We start from the raw sequence: 23,866 nt of genomic DNA, 5'->3' as shown, positions 1-23,866 counted from the left end.
ATGGTATTAACTCTCTGGAGGCTTCCTGTAAAGAACTGAGTTGATGATTGGATATTTGATCATTTCAGAATAAATATAATCCTTTCCTACTAGTTAATTGGAGAAATTCTTCAATTTTCCTGAAGCAGTTACACTTTTCTTAAAATTATTAAAAGTTTTAAAGTATCTACCCAATAATTAAGAAAAACATGTAGCTGGATGCAGTGGCTCAGGCCTGTAATCCCAACACTTTGGGAGGCTGAGGCGGTGGATCACCTGAGGTCAGGAGTTCGAGACCAGCCTGGCCAACATGGTGAAACCCTGTTTCTATTAAAAATACAAAAATTAGCCAGGTGTGGTGGTACACACCTGTAATCGCAGCTACTTGGGAGGCTGAGGCAGGAGAATCGCTTGAACAGGTAGTGGCGGGGACGCGGAGGTTGCAGTGAGCCAAGAGTGCGCCACTGCACTCCAGCCTGGGCAACAGAGCAAAACTTTGTCTCAAATAAATAAATAAATGTAGTTGAATTTTTAAAATATAATTAGGTTTTAAATGTCTATCTTAGTGTAAAGTAAGAAAAGTAAGTAAGTGGTTAGTGCTGAAATATGTAGCTAAAAGTTAAAATCACAAGTGGACGAAGATTTATCCACTTGTTTTGGTAACATGGAGATCATTTATGCCCTGGGTTAGCAGGTATGGTACAGTGGAGGAGACAGAATTAAAATTAGATTAGTTGGTGGTTAGACCAGGAACAGTGGCTCAGGCCTATAATCTCAGCACTCTGGCAGGCCAAGGTTGGAGGATTGCTTGAGCCCAGGAGTTTGAGACCAGCCTGGGCAACATAGTGAGACTGCATCTCAAAAAAAAAAAATTTAGAAAATTAAAAATAAAATTAGATTAGTTGATGGAGTGAAGGAGAGGTGAAGAAATAGAGACAGACAGTATAGGCACCTCTTATTTAGGTCCTCCTGTCTCCATTATAACTCTTGGAAGGCTTTCTTTGCTACTGATGAGGTAGAAATAAAACTATATTGTCAGTCTCAGATTTAAAAAACATTTATTTTAATAACACTATTGCAAACACATTAAAAAAACTAAATAGTAATATTACAAAATCTATATACTTGCACATTCAGTATCTGTCAATGTGCCAGAGGTTTTCTTCATGAAATTTGACTTCTCTGAAGTGAAGGCTTTTTTCCATCATCTCTTATAGCTCTGATTGAGTAAGTCTTAATGCTTTCTTCATGTTTTCTATCACTGAAATAAGAGTTAATATATATTATGCTATTAATAAATGAAAGTACAAATGCTATGATCTATTAACTCTAGAACCTGAAATTGGCCCATTTAAATGAATAGCTTTGAATATAGGAATTCGTCTATGACATTAAAGAATATGCTAAAAATGTATATGTAAATATAGGGATTAGACCATTGAGAGCTGGTTGGTCAACTTTATCTTGAACAATTTCATCAGAGGGGTTTTGAGGAGTACCTCTTTTTTTTTTAATGGATCACTTTGTATTAATATTGCTAGATCTTACAGGCACAGTTGTCTTATTAAATATAGTTGATAATGAATGTTGTAAAAAATAGATTTGGCCAGGCATGGTAGGGCATGCTTGTAATCCCAGCATTTTGGGAGCTGAGGTGGGAGGATCACTTGAGGCCAGGAGTTTGAGACCAGCCTGGGCAACATACCAAGACCCTGTCTTTACAAAAAAAAAAAAAAGAAAAAAAAAGGATTAAAGTCCTAAGTAAGACTGTACCTCCTTGCTTATAGGCATTAAAGAAAAATGAAATGATTTTACTATCATTTGATGAAATCGCATGGGATCTTTGATACTAGGAGAATGGACTGTCTCAAGTTTGTGTCATTTTAATGTGTACTATATTCTTTTTAGTAAGCTCAGAATTTAGTAATCATAAAATCCCTTAGACATCCCTGTTAAAATAGATTCTGAGGTACCCTCAAAATTCTGATTTTGGTGGGAGCTAGAAGTTGGCATTTAAACACCACCACTAGCCTCAGTGACTGGTGTGTAGAAGCACTGATGTAGGGCATCATTGGCCCTTAACAAATAGTCAGGGGTCAGCTATGACCACTGTTTGAGATCATTTGTGAATACTTACATAGGGGTAAATCCCGAGGCTCATATGTGTACAATCTGTTAGAGTATCTTCCAGCTATATCAGCTCTAACTGTTAAAGAAGGGTCTGTCAAGAAAAAAACCAAGTCACGAAAGTATAATTTAGCATGTTCTTTTCTTTACTCTTGTAACAATTTTATTATTATTTTATATTTGGGGGTTATGTGTGCAAGTTTGTTACATAGATATATTGTGTGATGCTGAAGTCTGGGCTTCAACTGAACCCAACACCCAAATAGTGAACATAGTACCCAACAGTTAGTTTTTCATCCTTTGGCCCCCTCCCTCCTTCCCCCGTTTTGGAGTTCCTATTGTCTATTTTTCCTCTCTTTATGTCCATGTGTAACCAGTGTTCAGCTCATATTTATATGTGTGAACATTCACTATTTGGTTTTCTGTTTCTGTGTTAATTTGCTTAGGATAATGACCTCTGGCTACATCCATAAAATGTTCTTAAAATCATTTTTGTTTCTTAATCTGAAACAAATGTCAAGCCAATTTATAAGCAAAATTAGTTTTCATACATGTCGGTTCATGATGAATTAACCTGAATTCTCCTTTTAGTGTGTCATAGATCTCCGTCAATCTAGTCTGGGGCACTGTGTTGAAAGTACATTGGGATATAGATTTAATAGCATACATGCTTTGAAAAAATATTTAAAATTTTCAAATTACAGATATAGTGGATTTTGATTGTAGAACTAACAAGAGCTGATATTATTGGATGAGAAATGACTTCTCTTTAAAAAGAATAGTACTTGAACTGGCATTTAAAAATAAAAGCAAGAATGCTGATTTCTACCAATTTTGTAGATCTGATGAAATGACATCACATACATACCTACAAACATGATTCTAGGCACATATTGCCCATCAGGTGATAAATTCTTATCAGTGGTTTCATGCTAGCAGGAGAAGAAGAAAAAAGAATGTTATTGGATTCATTTGTTTTTGATAATTTCAAGATTATTTTGTGTGACTGTCAGTAAATTATATTTTGGCCTCTTATAATTCCATATAACTTTCTGTATTAACCAACATTTAGCTCTTTGTGCTGTAAAAATAGAAAAAAAGGAGGCTGGGCATGGTGGCTCATGCCTGTAATCCCAGCACTTTGGGAGGCTGAGGCGAGTGGATCACCTGAGGTCAGGAATTTGAGACCAGACTAACCAACAAGGTGAAACCCCGTCTCTACTAAAAATACAAAAATTAGCTGGGCATGGTGGCAGGTGCCTGTAGTCCCAGCTACTTGGGAGGCTGAGACAGCAGAATTGCTTGAACTAGGGAGGCTGAGGTTGATGTGAGCCCAGATTACACCACTGCACTCCAGCCTGGATGACAGAGCGAGATTCTGTTAAAAAAAAAAAAAAAGAAAAGGATTCAAATTTTCTGTGAAATTATAATATTAAGAAAACATCATAAAGTTTATGTACCATAAGGTTTAGCATGATGAACTTATTCTGAGCCATTTCTTGTATTTCTTCATTTTGGGCAAATACTTTCTTTAGTGCTGTAGGGGAAAACAAAATTGCCAGTTAGTTTTAAGGATCAAGAGACCTTTAATGTAACATAGCAAGATAAAGCTAACATTTAGCATTTGTTTGCATATATAACTCAGGTGTAAATATTAATAGTTCATTGGCCTATTGCCACTTTGTCCCTCATTGGAAAGCAATGAGGGACAGTCCGTTCAAGGAGACATCAAAGGATAATCACAGTGAGAACACTAGTTTTATAATTTTATGTAACTCATTGACTCATTGGTTAAGACAACAACTTTTTTTTCAGTGTTTCTATACCATCTCAGCTCACCCCTTTCTTCATGGGAAGAAGAGGAAAATCTAATTCCCAAGGAAATATAATAGAAATATTCAGTAGATTGGTAACAATCATTGTGGTCTTTAAGCACTTTAGTAAAATGATGGTACTCTGGCAGTTGTCTATTTTTTTTTTTAATGGGATTTGCTGAGTGCCTTCTTAGCTATTATTACCAGGTCACTTTTCCTATTTTATATTGGAAATATTATATATTATAATAAGATATCAGGGGCTAAAATTACCTTGGGAGTATTGACAATCCTCCAGGTGATGAATAACCATTAATGGCTTCTTACTAAACAAAGAAAGTATGGAATTAAGTCAAATGATTAACTTTGGGTCAAAACATACAGTAGAGTTAGATTTAAAATTTTATTAGCTTCAATAAGACTTACAGTAGTAATCTCAGATTTACAAATCATAGCACTATAGTCAATAGCAGTGTTACTCTATTTGTGGCCTCAGAACTGATAGTATCAGTATCACTAGGTAGCTTATTAAGAACTTAAATTCAAAGGCTCCATTCCCAAATTAGGAAAGGCTCCATTCCAAAATTAGCTGGGCATGGTGGTGTGAGCCTGTAGTCCCAGCTGCTCTGGAGGCTGAGACATGAGAATCACTTGAACCCAGAAGGCGAGGTTGCAGTGAGCCGAGATGGCGCCACTGCACTCCAGCCTGGGTGACAGAGCGAGACTCTGTCTCAAACAGACAAACAAACAGAAAACCAAAGGCTTCATCCCAGACCCACTCAATCAGAATCTCTGAGGTTAGGGGTGGTTTCAGGGATCTGTAGCTTAACAAGCTTATTAGGTAATTCTTATGTACTCTATAGTGCGGTTACAGAAAATCAATTCTGTATCCAGAGATAAAGGGATATTATGAACAATGTATTCATTTCCAATGAACACTTAGTATAAGATTTCAGGAAAGTCAAAGACTTTTAAATTTAGTCTTTTAAAAAGTTTTTACAAAAAAGCTGTTAATATTTGGCTATTTGGCTATTTTCACATCCTTTCATTCTTGCACGTTGCAGAATGTACAAACAACCTGAGTGGGAGTTCCCTATTGAACACATTTTTGGGAGGTCATTTTGATTTTAACCATAAAAAGTTAAAAAGATAAAAATTCTTCCTCCTACTGCTAGCTTCTATAACTATGCTGTATTACTTTTTCTTCTATTTTCTCCCAGAGGTTTTCAGGTCATATAACTGAAAATCTATATGAATATGTTTATATATTGTATATACCCAGATGCATGTTCACATTTATGTGTATGTATTTCTTTTTAAAAAACAAAAATACTAGCACACAAGTATCTACATTTTGTTTTTAAAATATAAATCTTAGATATGCCACTGTTCTTTTATATTATATTCTATTATATGAATATATTTTATCTTATTAGTCTCCCCAAAGATGGATATTTAAATTGTTTCCAATCTCTTGTGTTTAGATTGTTCCTAAACATTTACATTTGTACATTTATTTGCTAAACATGCTGTTTTTTTTAAGGCACACAGTTTCTTTACATTCATAATTGCATCCTAAACTCTTGTATAGTTCATATTTACAACCCCCCATAAAGTTTTTGCATTCTGAATTAGTCCTTCACATTTTGATATTTGGCATAATGTTCAAACACACTTTATACACACTGACCTCTCCTTAAACCACTCATAGATTTAATAAATCCTACAGAAAAAGATTCAGAGATTATTTGAAGGCTTAATCTTCTATTTACTTCAAGGTGACAGAAGAGTTAGTTTCTTGTGATGAAATACTACAGGAACGGAGAATTAACAAACTATTGTGTAATTCATCAGAGAAGTATATTAACTCTGCTGAAGTACCACTGAATGAAACAAAAATGAATCTGTGAAGTAGCAATCTCATTAGCAGGCTGGCTTCTATGTCCCATCACTCTTATAGTCTTCTATTATTGTGTTTTCTTCCACGTCTCCTTGGGCTGAAAAGGGCTGAGGCTGGCTGTCAGGCAGTTCACTGGCACTATTCTGACTCAGAGGAAGAGATCTGGTTTCCAGCTCTGTGTCCTGTGCAGGTTCACCCAGAGATTCCCCTGCAGAATGTCCTCCATTAAGCTGGGCTTCATCTCCACTGTCAGGGTCGATCATTCCATGTTCCCTGTCAGTCAGGGCTTCCATTTTCAGTCTTCCAAAGTGTTGCTTCAGAGGGAGCCTTCCAATATCTTCGATAAAATAAATCTGAGCTTGATTTCTCTTTGGAATGGTTGGTAGAGCAAGATATGGCAGTAGCTGAGTTTGGAAGCTGGTAGGCAGAAGTCATGAAAAAGTGCTTTTGCTGCCAGGCAATTTTCTCGATACTTTTTATTTATTAGAAACCACTGGGGTGTGTGCAAGGGTCAAAAACTTGATCCTTCTCCTTGGCAATGAGCATATCCTCCGGCTTTGTTGGAATGTATCACACCTCTCATAGCTATAGGTGTCCTATATTTCCTGAGTAAAGAGCATGTATTCCAGTCACCACTGAGGTTATCTGCAAAACTTAGAAATTCACTGGCTCTCACAATATCATCAATTTCCATGAAGAAATCTATGTAGTTTTGGTGAAGATATAAATTCAATAAGTCTCCTGGCATGTGTGACATTTCTACTACCTCCTCAGGTTCAACAAGTATGTATCCCGTTCATATTCTGATAAATGAGAGGGCAACCTAGGTGAGTCTAATTCTGTTAAAGATGCCCTTTTACTATATAGAATTTTCCCCAAAGCTCGGAAGAGAAACAGAGAAACGTCTTTGCCACCAATAGCTTGGACTTCTTGATTTTCAAAAACTCTTATCAGTTTTTTTTCTTTGTTTTGATTTTGACAGCATAGCATTCGATTTTAAAGACATTCTTTTTTTCCTTGGCCATAAGTTGTTTTCTCCTTTTGAAGAAGAAATCTGGAGGCTGTTTATTGCACTTCTCATATCACCAGAACATCCTTGATAGAGCACCTCTAGAGAAGTTTTGTCAGGGACAGTAATTTTTCATCCATTCTTGTTAGCTTCTATAGTCACTATTTGATTAAGAAATTTTATCGTAATTGTTGGTGCCACAGGGTTGAAACTAATATTTGAGGTAGAAGGCTTTTCCTGAATTTCTTTGGAGAACAAGAAATTTTGATTATTATCACCACTGAGACTGTCAGAGATTGTAAATATAAGAGGATATCGACCAATCTTCATATACTTCCTTAGAACTTCATGTAAAGTATGAGAATCCCGATAAACTGGTTAGGTAAATCTTCAACCAGAATTATCTTCTTATCAGTTCTCAGATGATCTCCAAGCATTTGTAACTTGTTATACTTTGTTGCTGTTAGTAGAAACTCTTTGAAAACTGCTATCTGAGACTGATAGGGAAACATATGGAAGCTTGATTCAGTATGAAACATTTCCTTGAAATCATCTTTTTGGAAATCTGGTAAAACTCGGTTAATCCACTCTTGTACTTGAATACCATGCTCCTTTGACAGTGTTTTTTTGGTCATTGTCTTTCCACATCCAGGAAGACCTGTTATTAATAAAATAGTTCCATCCTGTTTTGGTTGCCTTTCTAAGACTTGAGCTTTTTACCAGGTTTCAACTTCAATTTTCTTTTCATGCACAGCAAGTTCATGCTAAGTTTCTGGTTTATATTTATCTACCCATGGTTCATTTTCAGACAGATAGTCTTGAATTTTCTAAACCATAAATCTGTTCTAAGGAAGACAGATTTCCTATTTTTCTAGCTGGAAATATCTTACTTTCGAATGTAGAAGGCTCATTTTTTCTCTATGACTTGAGTTATTCACACCTAATGATGTGGCAGTAATAGTAGAGATGACTCTACACTCTAGAAAATCATTGAATGATGGGTCAATCCAGTCTGTTACCTTTGTGGAAGATACCTTTGGTCTAAGAAAAGTTTTTGACATTATAAGCTGTAATAGTTCCCATCCGTAGTATAGGACCTGTAGTACATTAAACTATAATTCACCTCCTTTGAAAAGTGGGTAACTGTCACTGAAGATGCCAGGTTCCTGAAATGAGAGACCATGCTGTTTTTTTAAAAAATGATTTTGCACATAGGTGGGTATGTTTGTGAATACATTTCCAGAAGTAGAATTTCTGGGTCAAAGAGTGTGTGCATTTATAATTCTGATATATACTCTCCATAGAAGCTGTACCAATTCATACTCTCTCTGGTAGCGTGAACAGTAATTGTTTTCACTATTCTCACTAAAGCTGGTTGTTAGTCAAAATTTTTTTTGTCCAACAGGTGAAAAGAGGGAAATGAATGTGGTTTGTCTTTCTTATAAAAAGTAGTCAGTCTTATATGTTTGAGTTCCTTATTTTTCTGTTCTGTGAACTTTCATATTCTTTGCTCATTTTTTTCTGTTGACTTGTTGACCTTTTTCTTGTTAATATATAGGAGTATGTTGTATATTAGAGAAAGTCACCCTTGTAATATGTGCTGCAGTTTTCCATTTAAAAGAATATTTTTCCTTTGTTTACTGTAAGTTTTTGGTTATGCAGAAAATTCCATGTAATCGAAAATATTAGTAATTTCTTTTTAGACTTTTTCTTTTATCTTCTCCTTTTCTTTGTTTGGCTATGCTCAAGCCTAGCAGACAGCACTAGCATGAGGCCAGGGGAGCATCTAGAGGACTAAAATAGAGGCTTTATTTTTGTACCACCAGTATCTTTCTTGCCTCACTATAATCTTGGCTCTCCCCTATTCCAAGCATTTAAAGAAATAAAATTTTGCAGTGGTATCTTCTAGCACCATAATGATTTAATTTTCATAATTATATATTTCTAATTTATTTTTGCATAAATGTGAGATATGGATGCGAATTTTTTTGTTTTTCCCAGATGGCTATCAACTTCTGACACTAATTGTTACATAATCTGTCTCCCCATTACCGATTTAAAATACCACTTCCTATATTAAAAAATTCCTGTAGTATCTATTTATCTATGGAATTTATCAACTACCTATCAATAATCAATTTATTTATTTATTTGACAAGTAAAAGTTGTATATATTTATGGTGTACAGTATGCTGTTTTGATATATGTATATGTTGTGCAGTGGCTAAATCAAGCTATTTAACATATTCATCATCTCACATACTTATTTTTTGTGGTGAGAATATTTAAAATTTACTCTCAGCAATTTTCATATATAAAATATATTGTTATTAACTATTATTCCCACAATGTACAACAGATCTCTTCAATTTATTTCACTTAACTGAAATGTGTGTCCTTTGAGCAAGAACTCCCCATCCTTACCCCCAGACTCTAGTAACCACCATTTCCTTTGTTTCTATGAGTTTGACTTTTTTAGATTACACATGTGAGATTATGTGACATTTGTCTTTCTGTATCCGGCTTGTTTCACTCACCATAATGTTCTCTAGGTTCTTCTATGTTGTTGCAAATGACAGTGAACATGGGAGTGCAGATATCTCTTAGACATACCCATTTTATCTTTTTGATATATGCCCAGCAGGGAATTGCTGGATCATATGGTAGTTCTATTTTTAATTTTTTGAGTAATCTCCATACATTATGCTTTCCATAATGACTGTACTAATTTACATTCCCACCAACAGTGTAAAAGAGTTCTCTTTTCTCCACATTCTTACCAACACTTGCTATTATTCATCTTTTTGATAATAGCCTTTCTAAAAGCAGTGAGGTGGTATTTCATTGTGGTATTAATTTGCATTTCCCCGATAATTAGTGATGTTAAGTATTGTTTTCATCTACCTGTTGGCCCTTTGTATGTCTTTTTTTTTTGAGATGGAGTTTCGCTCTTGTTGCCCAGGCTGGAGTGCAATGGTGCAATCTTGACTCACCACAACCTCTGCCTCCCAGGTTCAAGCAATTCTCCTGCCTTAGACTCCCAAGTAGCTGGGATTAGAGGCATGCACCATTACGCCTGGCTGATTTTGTATTTTTAGTAGAGATGGGGTTTCTCCATGTTGGTCAGGCTAGTCTTGAACTCCTGATCTCAAGTGATCCGCCCGCCTTGGCCTCCCAAAGTGCTGGGATTACAGGTATGAGCCACGGCGCCCAGCCTGTATGTCTTCTTTTAAGAAATGTCTATTTAGGTCTTTTGTCCATTTTTAAAACACAAATTCCATTTTTGTTTTGTTATTGAGTTGAGTTCCTTGCATGTTTGCCTCTTTTCAGATGTACGGCTTTCATATATTGTCTTCTATTCTGTTGGTTATTTCTTCACTCTGTTATTGTCTCCTTTGCTGTACAGAAGCTTTTTAGTTTGATGTAATCTCACTTGTCTATTTTTGCTTTTGTTTCTCATGTTTTTGAGGTCATATGAAAAAAATCATTGCCCAGACTAATGTCTGGGTATATAGAATGATTTTTAAATACTGCTTTAATTTTAAGTGGATAGTGAGCATCAAAGGAGATAGGCTCTTTGGATAGCTATTCAGGATTTCCTTCATTTCAATTGCTGAATAGTATTTTATTGTGTACATATACCATATTTTATCAATTCATCTGTTGATGGTCAGAAAAGATACTTGATATAATTTCAGTCTTCTTAAATTTGTTAGACTAGTTTTGTATATCATGTGATCTGTTCTAAAAAATAATCCCTACGCTATGAGAATGTATCTTTTCTTGCTGTTTGATTAAATGCTCTGTATATGTTTGTTAGGTCCATTTGGTCTAAAGTGTAGTTCAAGTCCAATGTTTCCTTATTGACTTTTTGGATGATCTGTTCATTGTTGAAAGTGGAGTATTGAAGTCCCTTACTATTATTGTGTTGCAATCTATTCTTCTTTTCAGATCTATAATATCTGCTTTATGTATTTAGGTACTGTGATGTTGGATGAACATATATTTATGATTGTTATACCTTCTTGGTAAATTAATCTCTGTGTTATTATATAATGACCTTCTTTGTTTCTGTTTACATTTTTTGATTTAAAGTCTGTTTTATCTGATATAAGTGTAGCTACTTTTTTTGTTTTGTTTTGTTTCCATTTATATAGGATATATTTTTTGATCCTTTCAATTGCACTTAATAAACATCCTTCAAGGTGAAGTGAGGCCTGGCATGGTGGCTCATGCCTGTAATCCCAGCACTTCGGGAGGCCAAGGAGAGAGGATTGCTTGAGCTTAGGAGTTTGAGACTAGCCTGGGCAACATGATGAAACCCTGTCTCTACCAAAAGTACAAAAATTGGCCCATGTGGTGGCACACATTTGTAGTCCTAGCCACTTGAAAGGCTGTGGCAGGAGGATCGCTTGAGCCTATAGTTTGGTCTTGTGAGTTTTTTTTTTTTTGCAGGGGGCAGGAGGAAGCTGTTTTTTAATCCATTGAGTCACTCTTTGATTGGAGGTCCAAATCCATTTACATTCAATGTTTTATTTCTATACTTTTATTATATTTTATTTATTTACAAGTAGCATACTGTTTATTATTGCTTTGTAAAATGTTTAATAATGATTAAGGCCTAATCCCTATTGCTCTCTTTTCAGAATGTTCCTAACTATCCTAACTACTTTTCATTTCAATTTTAGAATTATCTTTTTAAAAAATCTTATCACAATTTATTGTGATCATCTTAAAAAGTTTTTTAACTATAGAGAGAATTGGCATTTTGATGATGTTAAGTCTTTCTATCCAAGAATATAATAGGCACTGCCATTGGTTTGGAAATTTCTTTTTTCTTTTCAGTGTATATAGGTTCATATAGATTTTGCACATCTTCTGTCAAGTTTATTCTGGGGTATTTTCTTTTTTGTGATTGTAAATGAGGTATTTAACAAGTTTTTTTGTATGTGTTTTTCTATATATAAATGCAGTCAATTTTTAAATATCAATTTATTCTCATCTAATTCAACAGAATTTTTGTTATTCTGAATATTTAAATTTTTTTAGTTTTTCATGTATATAAATTATCATTTGCAAATAAAGATAGTTTTAACTTTTCCTTTCTACATGTTCTACTTTTTCCTCCTATAATTGCATTAGTTAGTACTTCCAGAAAAATGTTAGTAATTGTTGTGATTGTAGATATACTTGTCTTATCCACACTTTAATGGGACACTTCTGTTTGTTTTCCCAGTAAGCATAATGTTGGTTTTTTGTTGTTGTTGCTACTGTTGGAATGCTATTGTTGGGATTAATTTAAAGAAATTAATATTGTCAAATACAAAGTCTTAAAAATTCAAATATAGATGTTTTATTCTATTAATGCATTTTCAGAATTGATGGAGATGAGACATACTTGTATGAATTGTCTCCTTATAAATATTAAATTATTTTAATTAGTACATTTCTTAATCCTAAACCACCCTGGCATTCCCAGACTAAACCTCAATTTATCAGAGTATATTTTTAAATGTTCTTCTGGTGCTCCTTACTAATATGTTGTTTGTTTGTTACACTGATATTTGGAAGTGAGATTCTTCTGTAGACTTCTTTCTTTTCTAATACTTGTCCAGTATTGAAACAATAGTTAATTTGGAATCTTTATTCATCTTTAAAGAGTATTGCAATAGAATGTTCTTTAGATATGTCATTCATTCTTGGGGAGCTTTTAATAATATGTTTCTCAGCTTCATTCCCAAAGACTTAGTAGGTCTTTAAGAATAAAAATGGTATCATACTTGGTCATTGAGCCTAGAACAGTGTGTGGCACATAGCAGTGGACATTCAAGGAATACTTGACTGATTAATTATAAATTTGGATTTTTAAAAAAGCTACTCAAATTGCTGTGATATTCAAACAGGCAGGCCGTAGAACTGCTGCCCTAAACCAGTTTTCTGTCTAAGCTTGTGTAATGCCTAATAAGTAATACTGCTTTGTTTATACAACATACTCAAAATCTTGACTGAGTAATGAAGACATTAATACAGAGGTATTTAGAGCTTTTGTTTATAAAATGCATTCTAATAGCAACTATTAGTCCCTTTGGCATACAATAGCAGAACAAATACTTGTGGCATCCTTTTGAAAACTAAAATGCTTTTTTTTTTATTCATCAATGAGGTATCTATATGATCTGTTAAAATTAACGGAGAGTGGATGATACAAAATCAACACGCAAAACCAGTAGCATTTCTGTACAACAATAACAAACTAGCTGAAAAAAAGAAACAAGAAAGAAATGCTATTTACAATAACCACAAAAAGGCCAGGCATGATGGCTAATGCCTGTAATCCCAGCACTTTGGGAGGCTGAGGTGGGCGGATCACCTGAGATCAAGAGTTTGAGACCAGCCTGGCCAACATGGTGAAACCCTGTTTCTACTAATAATAAAAAATTAGCTGGGCATGGTGGCATGTTCCTGTAATCCCAGCTACTCAGGAGGCTGAGGCAGAAGAATCACTGGAACCTGGGAGGCAGAGGTTGCAGCGAGCTGAGATCGTGCCACTGTACTCCAGCCTGGCGACAGAGCGAGACTCCATCTCAAAAAAAACAACAAACAAACAAAAACCACACACACACACACACACACACACACACACACACAAACCTAGGAATATATTAACCAAGGAGGTGAAAGATCCCTACAATAAAAACTATAAAACATTGATGAAAGAAATTGATGAGAACACCAAAAAATGGAAAGACATCCCATGCCATGGATTGGAAGAATGAATTTTGCTAAAATGACCATACTACCAAAAGCAATCTACAGATTCAATGCAATCTCTATCGAAATACCAATGATATTTTTCACAGAAACAGAAAGAAAAAATCTTAAAATTTGTATAGAACCACAAAAGACTCCAAATAGTTCAAAGCAATACTGAGTGAAAAGAACAAAACTGCAGGCATCATACTACTTGACTTCAAAATATACTGCAAAGCTATAGTAAACAAAGCAGCATGGTATTGGTATAAAAACAGACACCTAGACCAATGGAATAGAATAGAAAACCCAGAAATAAATCCACATATTTAGAGTCAGCTGATTTTTGACAAAGGTGGCAAGAACATACATTGGGGAAAGGACACCCTCTTCAATAAATGGTGCTGGAAAACCTGGATATCCATATGTAGAAGAATGAAACTAGACTCCTATCTCTCACCATATGCAAAAATCAATTCAAAATGGACTAAAGACTTGAATGTAAGACCCCAAACTATAACACTCCTAGAAGAAAATATAAGGGAAGCCCTTCAGGACATTGTTCCCTGCAAAAAAATGTATGGGTAAGATTTCAAAAGCACAGGCAACAAAAACAAAAATAGACAAATGGGACTATGTCACCTGAGAAACATCTGAACAGCAAAGGAAACAAAAGAATAAGGGGACAACCTGTAGAATAGGAGAAATTATTTGCAAACTATTCATTTGACATGGACCTTATATCTAGAATATACAAGGAACTCAAACAACTCAACAACAAAAAATCCCAAATGATTTGATTTTAAAATGGGCAAAAGATCTGAATAGACATTTCTCAAAAGAAGACACACAAATGGCCAAGGATATGAAGAAATTCTCAACATCTCTAATCATCGGGGAAAGGCAGATCAAAACCACAATGAGATATTATCCCACCACAGTTAGAACTGATATTATCAAAAAGACAAAAAATAACAAATGCTGGTGAGGATGCAGAGAAGAGGGAATTCTTATACACTGTTAGTAGGAATGTAAATTAGTACAGCCATTATGCAAACATATAGAGGATTCTCAAAAAACTAAAAATATAACTACCATATGATCCAGCTTTCCTACTACTATTTATTTAAAAAATCAGTATATCAAAGAGATATCTGCATCTCCATATTTATGGAATCACTATTCACAATAGCCAAGATATAGAATCAACCTAAATGTCCATCAATGGATGGATGGATAAAGAAAAAGTGTTATATATTCACAGTGGACTATTACCTAGCCATAAAAATAATGAAATGCTGTCATTCACAGCAGCATGAATGAGCCTGGAGATGTGTTAAGTGAAATAAGTCAGATATAGAAAGATAAATACCACAAATTCTGACTCATATAGGGTAGCTTAAAAAAAAGTTGTACTAATAGAAGTAGAGAGTAGAACTCTGGTTATTAGAAGCTGGGAAGGGTTCAGAGCTGGAAGGATAAGAAGAGGTTGATTAATAGATGCAAAAATATAGCTAGATAGGAGGAATAAGTTCGAGTAGTATTCTACAGCACTATAGGGTACATACAGTTAACAATAGTTTATTGTATATATTTAAAAAGCTAGTAGAGAGGATTTTGAGTGTTCCCACCAGAAAGAAATGATATGTTTGAGGTGATGCATATGCTAATTACACTGATTTGATCACTACACATTGTGTACATGTATCAGCATATCACTCTATATTCCATAAATATGTGCAATTATTATGAGTCTACTACAAATAAAAGGAAAAAAATGAGCTGAGAGGCATGTTACCTTTTTTGAGCATAAAAGAGACCTTCTTCGTAAGTTTGTACCCAAGTGATGTCATCTCCCCATCCTGAAATAGAAGAGAGAGATCAATGCAGTAACCCAGAACTAGAGCAGAGCTCTGAAATGGGTATCTAATAATCAGATATCTACCTACAGATATTTAACTAAGCCATCAAGCTGTTGGCTGACATATGGTGCAGAGGACACACAATTTTCACAAGATATGGAGGTGACTTCCCTTTAGATTGCAGTACTGAGGTTTTGCTACTGCATTTCAAACCTCGAGGCCCATGGCCTTGAACCCAGTAAGTGCTTAATACATGTTGTTATGATTAGAGCTGATTGAAAGGACATCTTTGGATAATGTAAAAGCTGTGGCTTTAGGAACATTTGGAAAGTAACAGTTCATCTTTGCATGCTTTGTAATATTAGGAATCCTTTGGGCTGTACTCTACAATGCCCTCCTATTTTGGGTCCCAAGAGAAGTTGACCTCTTCTAAGTCAGTATACATTGTGAAATAAGGGAATTCCAAGTTTTGCTTTGAATTCTGACATGGAAAAAATTCTTGCGTGGGAATTTCATGGCCTAGAGACATAATACAACACATGTGTTTTGGAAACACCCAAAAGAATGGAGAGAAAAAACAGAAAGCAATGAATATAGACAGAACCCATTAGCCTTAAAGAAATGGTATGAGTAGTTGGGAATGTATATTAGCAATTAAAGAATAAGATCATCAAGGAGAAGAATGTGCAGAACCTCCAAAAACATTACTGAGTATTTTCAGGAAGTGTCTCAGTCTACGAATGAGAGAGATTGAATTAATGTGAAAATTAGCAATATTTGGAAGTCAGTTTGGGCCCAGATTTTCTTGTACGTTTCAAATGTTGTCAGACCACAATTTCTGGCTTTAATATCATGGTAAATATGATAAAATTTGATAAATATGATTCCATAATTTTTGCTTGTTTTTCATGTTTGTTTTCTGGTGACAGCTTTATTGAAATAAAATTCATACGCCAATACAACTCACCTATTGAAAATGTATACTTTTGGCCAGGCGTGGTGGCTCATGACTGTAGTCCTAGCACTTTGCGAGACCGAGGCAGGTGGATGATTTGAGGTCAGGAGTTCAAGACTAGCCTGGTCAATATGGTGTAACCCCGTCTCTACTAAAAATACAAAAATTAGCTGGGTGTGGTGGCATGTGCCTGTAGTCCCAGCTACTCGGGAGGCTGAGGCAGGAGAATCGCTTGAACCTGGGGGTGGATGTTGCAGTGAGCCAAGATTGCGCCACTGCACTCCAGCCTGGGTAACAGAGCGAGACTCCATCTCAAAAAAAAAAAAAAAAAAAGAAGAAAATGTATGCTTTTTTCAGTATATCCATGAATTTGTGAAACCATCATCACATCAATTTTAGAACATTTTCATCTCCTCAAAAAGAACCCCTATACCATTTAGCCATCACCTGCTCCCCATTTTCTTCAAATGCCATAGCCCTAAGAAACCCCTAATCTACTTTCTGTCACTATAGATTTGCTTATGCTGGACATTTCATATAAATGGAATCATACAATATGTAGGCTTTTGTGACTAGATTTTTTCACTCAGCATAACCTTTTTAAGGTTCATCCTTATAGTGACATGTATTATTATTTAATTCATTTTTTATGGTCAAATATTATTCCATTGTATGACTATACCATATTTTATTTATCTGTTCACCAGTTAATGGATATTTGGGTTGTTTCCACTTTTTGTATTTTATGAATAATGCCGCTATGAACATACATATACAAGTTTTTGAGTGGTATACATTTTCATTTATCTTGGGTATATACCTAGGAGAGGAACTGTTGATCAAATGGTAACTCTATATTTAGCTTTTTGAGGAGCTGCCGGGTTATTTTCTAAAGTAGCTGCATCATTTTATATACTCACCAGCAACATATTTGTTTTTTGTTTTTTGTTTTTTTTTTGCCTGATTTTAAATCAGGCAAAACATCTCTTGTTAGTTTAATGCCACATCTTAACAGGAATTCTTGCTCTCTGTAATAATCCTGAAAGATTCTCTTTCCAACTTTGGTTGAACACATGCAATATCTATACACCACATTTTACTTTAAGTAAAAGTTATTCTAAAACAGCAAGTGAGACTAGGCCTCTGCTTAATTTTCCCTCTTCTGTTGCAAATATCATTCAATGCTGGAGCATTAGCAGTGGGGAACATTTCTATTCTCTGCTCCTGCTCAACTTAGTTCCACAAACAGTAAAGGAACATCTGCTGCGTAACTTACTCCACAAAGCAATGGGAATACAAACATAGGGCAATATAATCCCTATTCTCAACAAATTGTCCATAGCTCTGTAGGAAAGCCTTATTGCATTATAATGATTTTTTATATACTCTGTTATAATCACAATAGGTCAAAGCTGGTACACAGTGTAAATGCACTTCATGGCTTCTGCTCATTACTCTAATTTCTAGCCCTATCTCTATCTCTGGCTATATTTTCTTGTCTTTTGAGATTTTATTCATTTATCTAACATATATTTATTAAGTATTTACTATCTGCCAATCACTGGACTAGGTACTCAGCAATTCTGATTCAAAGGAAATTGGATTTTTTTGGATGACTCTATGTGTGTGTATTTTTTTCTCCTTGAACCTTCTACTACCTTTTTCTAATTAATCTTCCTTTTCTCCTTACTACCTTCTCTACTTAACTGGTGCTGCCCTGTGCTCCAAGGGGCTCCATATGCTACTCTTTATTCTGTATCCAGACTCCTCCCACTCACCGCTACCTTTAATCTTCATTCATTCTGAGCCTCATTCTCTCCATTTTCTCCCATGTAGCAATAGATGGTAAAAGACTTTGCCAAATATAAGCCAATTCTCAATAATGGTGCTCTCAGCTAATATCAGTCATCTTCTGTGTTAAATTAGTTTCCTATCAATGGAAATAACAGAACCTTTAAGTTGTTTAAAATAGGGCATACAAATGTAATATATTTTTCAAAACATTCAACAAGAGTTTTAAATAAATATTTATAAGTGAGCACACAGAATGTTGATGCCTTGAGGTATAGTTATCACAGTGCTGCTTAATGCAGACGTGGAAAATCTTTAAGGGCAATAACTAGTTTAGTCTTTGTCACTTTAAGGCTACGGAGCTTATTGTTTTACAACAATTATGCTTATATAGAGAGACAGAGTTATGTTTAGGAAAATATTTCAACTTTTTCATTCCTTTCTTTTGCAAAAATATATTGACTTTCTGTATATATAGTTTGTGTGTTTATTAAACTGAAGTAGAGTTAATTAGCTTAGGTAAACATTGATGAGCACTTGGCTGGCACTCTACATCTGTTAAGAAATGAATATACTTGGGAAGCAAGTCAATGTTTTAGAATTTGAAATTATATAATATGTATTTATAATTAAGCATATATTTATATATAATTTATTATAACATAAATGTATACTATAATATATATTATATATAATTTATGTTATAATTATATATAATATATATATATCAGAGGTAGGAACAGAATTATTTGTTCCCACATGGTTATTCAAAACTAGCAGTATTACTACAAGGCACTTGACCACTATTTGCAGTGGTAATGTGAATGGAGCAAACAAATGGTCAAGTACTTTGTGGTAATACTGCTAATTTTGAATAGCTATGTGGCGACAAATAATTCTGTTCCTACTTCTGTTACTTAGAGATATAGAAACTAACTTTGAGGATGTTTTCTTGGCTGGGCACGGTGACTCATGCCTGTAATCCCAGCACTTTGGGAGGCCGAGGCGGGCGGATCACAAGGTCAGGAGATCGAGACCATCCTGGCTAACACGGTGAAACCCCGTCTCTACTGAAACTACAAAAAATTAGCTGGGCATGGTGGCGGGTGCCTGTGGTCCCAGCTACTCAGCTACTTGGGAGGCTGAGGCAGGAGAATGGCGTGAACCCGGGAGGCAGAGCTTGCAGTGAGCCAAGATCGTGCCACTGCACTCCAGCTTGGGCGACACAGCAAGATTCTGTCTCAAAAAAAAAAAAAAAGAATTTTTTTTAAATAAAATGTTTGTTTACAGATGAATATATATTTGTTTCTTAGGCCAAAGTAAAACAGTAAGTACAAAAAGAAATGTTTCTAAACATGTAGCCAATGGCAATCCTTGATTATGTCTAAAATCACTGTCTTCCAGAGTCAATATAGCAAAGACTTAGTTACCCCGAATTCTCAGGGTTTGGGGTATAGTATAATTTTCTGGGAAGGCTTATATAAAATCATTCCAAATTTTTTTTTTTTTGGAGGACTGGGAAATAGAGGACTGGGAATTTGAGCAAATTTTGAGGAATCTTAAATTGCTATTAGGACACCAACATGATGTAGCAATCAATCATTATTTTCTAGGACTCTGGTTACCAAAGTTATAGACAGCAAGCCAATTCTCCATTATTTTGGCAAAAGATAATGCAAATTTATGTTATTGTTTGCTAGTTGATTTGATTCACTGCCTAAAATAAACCGATTCCTTCTGTTTTTAAAAATCCATTTTGAAGTCACACACAACAAAAATCATTCAGTTAGTTGAATTTGCTTTATAATTAGACTATGAGTGAAGACACCAGATATTTTAAAAAGCAATCCAAATGACTGAGTTTAGACAATAAAATAAGATTACAACACCTCTTGAGAGTGTCTGAGGAGGCCTCTTTTCCTTTTTTATTGCAACGGCAAGGTTGGAAGAAATTGTGACGAGTAAGAGGCAGAGACCCAAAGCTGAGTGTAGCATCATGTCTTCTAGAGAATCTCTCTGAAGAAGCTAGATGACAAAAAGGAATTCTCAGAATACAGTGAGTTACTTCAAGCTATTATTAGAAGATATTTGCTACGAGTTGGACCAATACTGTGATGATAAACTGTTCTACTTTTTTGGTTTGACATGGTATAACCAACCACATAGAACTTTCATTCACATTTTATTTTTAAAATACTTAATCAACTCAGTACATGCTCAGTTGGTGAGAAATCATATTCTGAGCCTCCTGGGCATAGTGCTGTATGATTAAAAGAGAGCTGGATCAGGGCACACAAAGTCGGCTTCTGAACCGCCCTGTAGTGTTCACACCAACAAGATGAAACTCAAATAAGATTATGTTTTTTAATGTCTTGTAAACCATAAAGTGACTTTTAGCATGCAGAAATATTCTTTGCCTTTTGATTCTCCTTCATCTAATAGGTCAAAACATTTTAACTCTATACTAAGATAAGATTATACATGAATAAATATTGCTTAAAATAGAAATCAGAGGAAAAATAGAATATGGAGGATTCTTGTCCTTCACTTCCTTTATAGTTTCTTACCTTTCTCATCCTTCCAACAATTACTCAGACTTTTGCCCTTCAGTTTATGATACAGCTCTTTATAAAAATCAAGTACTATCATATTACTATAAATTAGACATATGTATAGAGAAGAGTAGACATGTCATGATTACATTCTCTCCTGGTTATCTAGAATTCAAACTGATTCTTAACTCAATGTGCGTCTTTTATACTTTGCACGTTAAGATAAAAACTAAAGTCCAAAGTTGGGCCTGATCAGGTCATAAACCACTTGATAAATATATTACAGGAAGTCTTTAATACTTGTGAGATGTTTAGTTACAGCATTAGCATATAAAACTCATTTGAAAATGGTTGGCGCATGCAGTTTTGAAACTTTACCTCAAAATATAAATATATAGACATCCTTCACATTGATTTAAAGTTCCTTTAAGATGTCTTTCCTATTGACTTATATTATTTAGTATTGAATTCATCACCAAAATAGTAAAATTTCCTTAGCCAAAATGGCTAGTGACTGATTCTTTAGTGATTCTGTTAAAAGATGTTGCTATATTTTACTGTAGTAGGCATTGTGGAAAATGAAAAGATATATAAGACATAATGTTTTGGCATTGGTAAAACATTTGGCAATTTTAATCACCTAGTTATTGTAAAATAGCAACCGCAGTCATAGAGGAGAACAACAATTTGGTGGTAAAGAAGTTTACAGATTCTAGATTTCTCCAGACATTTCCTCATTCCTCCCATTATACTATTTTCCCCTTCCCAGTGATGTATCTATTACAGCCTCTCTATGGACTGAAAATGTTACCACTCCAGGTTAACCTTACTTTATTTCCCTCCCTAATCCCCAGTAGTCCCTCCCTCCATCCCTTCCCCTTCCCCTTCCCTTCCTTCCTTCCCCTTCCCCTTCCCCTTCCCTTCCTTCCTTCCCCTTCCCCTTCCCCTTCCTTCCTTCTTTCCTTCCTTCCTTCCTTCCTTCCTTCCTCTTTCTCTCTCTCTTTCTTTCTTTTATTCCTCTCTCCTTTCTTTCTTTTGTTTTTTTTTGACAGAGTTTTGCTCTTGTCACTTAGGCTGGAGTGCAGTGGCACCATCTCCACTCACTGCAACCTCCACCTCCCGGGTTCAAGCGATTCTCCTGCCTCAGCTTCCCAAGTACTTGGGACTACAGGTGCCCGCCATCATGCCTGGTTAATTTTTGTATTTTTAGTAGAGATGGAGTTTCACCATGTTGGCCAGGCTGATCTCAAACTCCTGACCTCAAATGATCCACCTGCTTCGGCCTCCCAAAGTGCTGTGATTACAATGGTGCGCTACGTCGCCTGGCCTCCTTTCCTCTCCCCTCCTTTCCCCTCCTTTCCTCTCCTCTTTCCCCTCCTTTCCCCTCCTCTTTCCCCTCCTTTCCCCTCCTCTTTCCCCTCCTTTCCCTTCTCTTCCCCTCCCCTCCCCTTGTCTCCCCTCCTTTCCTGTCCTTTCTTTCCAGGCATATAAAAACCCTGTTAAACAATTATCATGGTGCCTGATAAGAATTTCAGTTTAAGTTCTCATAACTTATTAAACCATAAAACATTTCAGAATGTCATCTTATACCTTAAGGCCTTGGTCATCTTGTACTTTAAAGACTGAAACAAAGGGTGGATTTTAGTAGAGGACAGGGACAGTTGACTCTGGAACACGAAGCCCAACCCAGGGAAGGCAGCCTTAGTTAGACAGGTTGGGAGTTGCAGTGGAGGAACTGAAGCAACCATCTAGGACAGGATCTTAACCTGGATCCAGCAGGCTTCTAGAAGGCCTGTGGGTGAGCTACAGAAGGCTCAAAACCCCTGGAAATTGTGTGCAAAATTTTATCTGCCTCTGTTCCTTTTCCATGGGAATAGGGTCCAAAACTTCATTAAAATTCTTCCAGGGATCTTGGATATAAAGAAGAGTTAAGAAAAGTCAATCTGGAGGAATCTTTAGAAAGATTTTTCTATGTTAGGTACAGAGACAAGCAGGTGGAATCTGCATTTAAAAAAGAAAAAGCATAACTTCATCATTTTCGCTATTTTAAAGCTGCCAAGTTTAGAGTTAAGTGGGAACCATTTTTTCTTTAAAATTTCAAGTATTTATGTATTATTGTCAAATACTTTCTAATTAAAAAATAAAAATCTTGGTTTTCTGGTTTTACATTGATAAATTATAAAATAGATATTAAATATATTCTGTGACAAAGCAATACAACTTGTACATTGTAGATTTTGAATAAATAATGCTTTCCTTGGTAAAATATAGTGTAAACTGCTGAGGGTCCTTTAGTATCAGTTGCAAGGTTAAGCTACTCGGGGGAACACAGATAAATATGGCGTGGTTACAGGCCTACAGCAGCTTAAAATGCATTTGGGAGGCACATAACCATATGTCAGCAATTAGATTGTATAAATATTGATCAGTTAGCATTTTCTGACACTAGTATTTTATTTTTCAAAAGTAGTTTAACATAAGTAACTGATATTATAAGTTCCTATATATTAAAATAAAACAAGACTTAAAAGAATATAAAGAAGAGCTATTATTACTTGTAGAATACTTTTTAAAGAGTCGTTTTTGTGGTTGACGTCAATTTATTCTAATACCATTAATATAAATAGAGATAAAACTATGAAACCAGCAAAGGAAATCCAGTTCAGTAAAAGAAGAAAAAGAAAAATTCATTTCACTTTCCTACCCTTTACTGAAAGCTTCACTTTTAAATAGCAAAAGGTGATTATTTAAATATGGCAAAGCTTGACCACTGATTAAGTAATCTGGAAACTTTGCTTGCTTACCTGACTTGGCCAGTGCTCTTGTTGGAAATGTATTCTGGATGTTTCTGGTTAAAAATGGGTGTGGATTTATAGACACACACACACACCTGACCTACAACCTCACCTGCATAGAAACAAGAGCATAGTTACCGGAAAACAAACTTAGAAAAATAGGCCGGTCTGAAAAACTCTGTACTTCTTTCCAGTTCTCATGCTTCTCACACTAAAAAAGCTCTATTCTTTTTCTCTAAATTAAGATTGAATGTCCTCATAAAATAAGGTCAAATACCATCTTTGTGCTTCTTTCTCTTTTACCTTTTATTTCCCAAGGTAATTTAACGTTT

General features: G+C 35.2%; 1 protein-coding gene and 1 pseudogene across 1 annotated transcript; both read right to left on the bottom strand.

Moving 5' to 3' along the window:
* Nucleotides 1–1,020: 1,020 nt before the first annotated feature.
* AGR3 (anterior gradient 3, protein disulphide isomerase family member) lies at nt 1,021–23,583 on the bottom strand. Its single transcript, XM_009242962.3, has 8 exons — nt 23,544–23,583; nt 20,077–20,212; nt 15,378–15,441; nt 4,194–4,246; nt 3,567–3,643; nt 2,975–3,038; nt 2,117–2,200; nt 1,021–1,240 (listed from the first exon to the last, which is right to left on the bottom strand). The coding sequence occupies exons 2-8, from the start codon at nt 20,183–20,185 to the stop codon at nt 1,191–1,193; spliced, it is 501 nt and encodes a 166-aa protein (XP_009241237.3). The 5' UTR covers nt 20,186–20,212; nt 23,544–23,583; the 3' UTR covers nt 1,021–1,190.
* LOC100434150 (cell cycle checkpoint protein RAD17-like) lies at nt 5,794–7,936 on the bottom strand (annotated as a pseudogene).
* Nucleotides 23,584–23,866: the final 283 nt, after the last annotated feature.

The sequence above is a fragment of the Pongo abelii genome, chromosome 6 (genome assembly GCF_028885655.2).
Source record: "Pongo abelii isolate AG06213 chromosome 6, NHGRI_mPonAbe1-v2.0_pri, whole genome shotgun sequence".
Lineage (NCBI taxonomy): Eukaryota > Metazoa > Chordata > Mammalia > Primates > Hominidae > Pongo > Pongo abelii.
The sequence above is the reverse complement of the archived record's forward strand: the minus strand, read 5'-3'. Positions and strand labels throughout refer to the sequence as shown.

Bases quoted from the DNA above. Each gene is read 5' to 3' on its own strand.
- AGR3 (XM_009242962.3), bottom strand. From the start codon at position 20,185: ATGATGCTACACTCAGCTTTGGGTCTCTGCCTCTTACTCGTCACAATT. The intron at 2,201-2,974 runs GTATGTATGTGA...TTTTCTTGACAG, and splicing joins GCCTAGAATCATGTTTGTAG to ACCCTTCTTTAACAGTTAGA. The intron at 1,241-2,116 runs GTAAGTATTCAC...CTCTTATTTCAG, and splicing joins GCCTCGGGATTTACCCCTAT to TGATAGAAAACATGAAGAAA.